This window comes from Acanthisitta chloris, unplaced genomic scaffold (genome assembly GCF_000695815.1).
Source record: "Acanthisitta chloris isolate BGI_N310 unplaced genomic scaffold, ASM69581v1 scaffold22075, whole genome shotgun sequence".
Lineage (NCBI taxonomy): Eukaryota > Metazoa > Chordata > Aves > Passeriformes > Acanthisittidae > Acanthisitta > Acanthisitta chloris.
The window spans coordinates 78,968-82,348 of record NW_008673455.1 but is presented as its reverse complement, the minus strand read 5'-3'; the positions used below and the strand labels follow the sequence as shown (position 1 = coordinate 82,348).

At 35.6% G+C, this 3,381-nt stretch overlaps 1 protein-coding gene across 2 annotated transcripts in view; it reads left to right on the top strand.

Moving 5' to 3' along the window:
• Window positions 1-406: 406 nt before the first annotated feature.
• PTGFR (prostaglandin F receptor (FP)) overlaps window positions 407-3,381 on the top strand; it is an 18,588-nt gene continuing 15,613 nt past the window's right edge. Inside the window, exon 1 of one of the 2 annotated variants that reach the window (XM_009074983.1) lies at window positions 407-1,258. In XM_009074983.1, coding sequence (XP_009073231.1) covers window positions 470-1,258 — 789 coding nt within the window. In that variant the 5' untranslated portion in view covers window positions 407-469. The remainder of the gene's footprint in view (window positions 1,259-3,381) is intronic. The other variant, XM_009074984.1, reaches the window with a different exon arrangement.

Here is a 3,381-nt window from a genome sequence, read left to right as displayed (position 1 = left end):
TGCTTCAGTTTGTGTATTTCACTTTTGACTGTGGCTGGGCTGATTAGTGTCATTCTAGGAGTATGTTGCAAAAAAATGTTTATATACATTGCTTAACCACCAGAATAGTTTGTATAGTTTCTCTCTTATGTACATGAGCATTATATTTTTGTATACATTATTTTGTATATCTTATATATGCAGAGACTCTAAAGATCCTGTAAGCTATATTTGCATTGTATAATGCATGCAGATAATTGTTTTATCCTGTGACTGATGGACTTAAAATGAGATGCCATATCATATCACTCAGAAAACCAGAAAATTAGATTTGTACCACAGACTAATATTACGGAATTTCTGCTTCAAATGCCATTTGAACAGTGGTATGCCTTTTACAGTGTTGTGTATATTTGTTTTTAATATTGCAGATGCCTTTTGATTGCAAGACTGCTGAAATGCTTTGAGGGCTGCTGCTCCTATCCTAACCATGAACAGTTCAAAATCACCAGGACTGGCTGGATTTGGAGTCTTGAAAAACACAACCTGCCACACAGAGAAAAAGATTTCAGTTTTCTTTTCGATAATCTTCATGACGGTGGGAATCTTGTCCAACAGTCTTGCAATAGCAATTCTTATGAAGGCATACCAGAGATTTAGACAGAAATCAAAAGCCTCCTTTTTGCTTCTTGCCAGTGGTTTGGTTGTGACAGATCTCTTTGGCCACCTCATCACTGGAGCCATCGCGGTGTTTGTGTATGCATCAGATAAAGACTGGATTCGATTTAACCAATCCAACATTCTTTGCAGTGTTTTTGGCATCTGCATGGTTTTCTTTGGTTTGTGCCCACTGTTCCTGGGCAGTGTGATGGCTGTTGAACGGTGCATTGGAGTCACTAAGCCAATATTTCACTCTACAAAAATGACTTCTAGACATGTGAAAATGATGTTGACTCTGGTATGTCTGTTTGCTGTTCTTATAGCTTTGCTGCCTATTCTTAGGTTTAGAGCCTACCAAATTCAAGCATCGAGGACCTGGTGCTTCTATAAAACAGAACATGTTGAGGACTGGGAAGACAGATTTTATCTCTTACTTTTTTCTTGCCTTGGGTTACTGGCCCTTGCTATTTCATTCTTGTGCAATGCTGTCACAGGAATTACCCTCTTAAGAGTCAAATTTAAAAGTCAACAAAGACAAGGCAGATCTCATCATTTTGAAATGATCATTCAGCTCTTGGCTATAATGTGTGTTTCTTGCATTTGCTGGAGTCCATTCCTGGTAAGACCTTGAAGTGTTTGCCAATGTTTAATGCACATCACTGTATAAAAATTATACTTTTTTATCTCCAGGTTTTAAAGTGCTTTAGCTGTGGTAAGAGCTCCATTTGCTCAATGTTATTAATTTTACAGCATATTGCCCATAATGTATGGGCATTATGGGCAATATGCATCTATTAAAAATGGTAATTATTCTCCACTTCTGATCATAACAAAATACACTGAGTAAACTAAATATATGGAGACTCCGAGGACTCTGTTTCCTGTGCTGTGAAGCAAACAGTGGTAGTAGAATTGTGTCGTGAATAAATCATAACAAATATTGAACTTGTTCAAAATTCAGTGAAATATTGAAGTGGGAAGTCTGTTTAGTCTGTACTGTGGTTCATATAATTTGTTTATGGTAGTCTATTTGTTATTATTATCACAGTCGACTGCTACTTGTGAACTGTGTTAAACAGTTAAACAGATAACAGTTAAGAATGTAAAAAATCCTCCACTCCATTACCAGGGCATTAAGGGCTTTGCTTTAGAGTCATGCTGAAAAACAGTGGTTGGCAGTGGGTTAAAATCAACATTTGTTTCAGACCTAAGCAAGCTGGGTTTGTAATGTGGACGGATGAGTAGCAAAGTTGGTGTGCTTGCTCAGCAGTCCCAGCTGTAACTTAGAAGTGCCTCCTGTCACTGCTGTGACTCTCCAAACGTGGCAAGTGCTGCTCGTGTTAGCGCGTGCCCTGCCAATGAGCAGGGCCAAAGGAAGTGATTGTGATATGGGAAAGAATTTGACAACAACAATTTGAATGTATGATTGCATTCTACAGCTTGTATTAGCTGCGATTCTTATTAGGGTAGTAAACCTGTCTGAAGAAAATGAATTCTTTTGCTGGGGTCAGAGAGGTTAAGTCACAAGTTATATGAAGTCTGAATTTCTTTCCTAGAAATAAGGTCCCATAGTTTTCCAGTGATAAAAATGTTTATTAAGCTGATAGTAGCTGTGACTCGTTTGAGTGCAGTAAATCTGTCTGAAGAAAATGAATCTTTTTGCTGAGGTCAGAGAGGTTAAGTCACAAGTTATATAAAATCTTAATTTCTTTCCTAGAAACAAGGTCCCGTAGTTTTCTGGTGATATAAATGAGGAGCAATTTTGGTTTGAGCTAACAAATTGAGAAAGTTAAATCTGAGATCAGAGCCAGCTATATCTCATCTGCTTCTCTGCCTATGGTATAGTATGAAGTTACTTGAAGTAGTTCTAAATTAGATACCGATACTAACCTAGCTGCAGCAGTTGGGTATATGTGGCAAGTAGCATTTAATTAATCCAGTATTGCAGACTTCAAGGAGAAAGTCTGGATATAAATGTCTGCATCACTGAAATGCACTAAAACTTTTTCACTTTTATTCAAATCACAAAGAATTTCTCTAGTCTTGCTCTGCAGCATAGGTTAAATTCATGTTGGCTTCTGTCAGTGTCCTGACTGTAGTGTATAGAGCATAAAATAAAAGTTGTCAGAGCAGTATAGCAAGTTTTGTAGTGAACTTCCTTCCAGTTACTTCAGACACCTCCTGAAGTTTGTCTGGGTCAAGCCACAGAATGGTTTTCAAGAAAAGCAGCATTATTTTCCTTTGGTGACATTTATTTTCAGATAAAATAAGTATTCTTAAAGGTAGGAATTGATTTGTTAAAAAACCCTCAGGTGTCAGAAGAGCTATAAACTTCTTTAATTCAAAAGAGGTACTTAATTTATTCAACAGATGAAGGAACACTAAATTGCAACTACTGTGGTTGTTTTTTCAGTGTTGGTAATTTTGTTTATTAACTATAATGTATAAAAATATACATAAAATTGCAATTAAAAAATCTTAATCTGATGTAATCACTGTACTACTTTTGTTAAAATATTTAACTTCATCTAAATTGTAAATTCAAAAGAGGTACTTAATTTATTCAACAGATGAAGGAACACTAAATTGCAACTACTGTGGTTGTTTTTTCAGTGTTGGTAATTTTGTTTATTAACTATAATGTATAAAAATATACATAAAATTGCAATTAAAAAATCTTAATCTGATGTAATCACTGTACTACTTTTGTTAAAATATTTAACTTCATCTAAATTGTAAGAT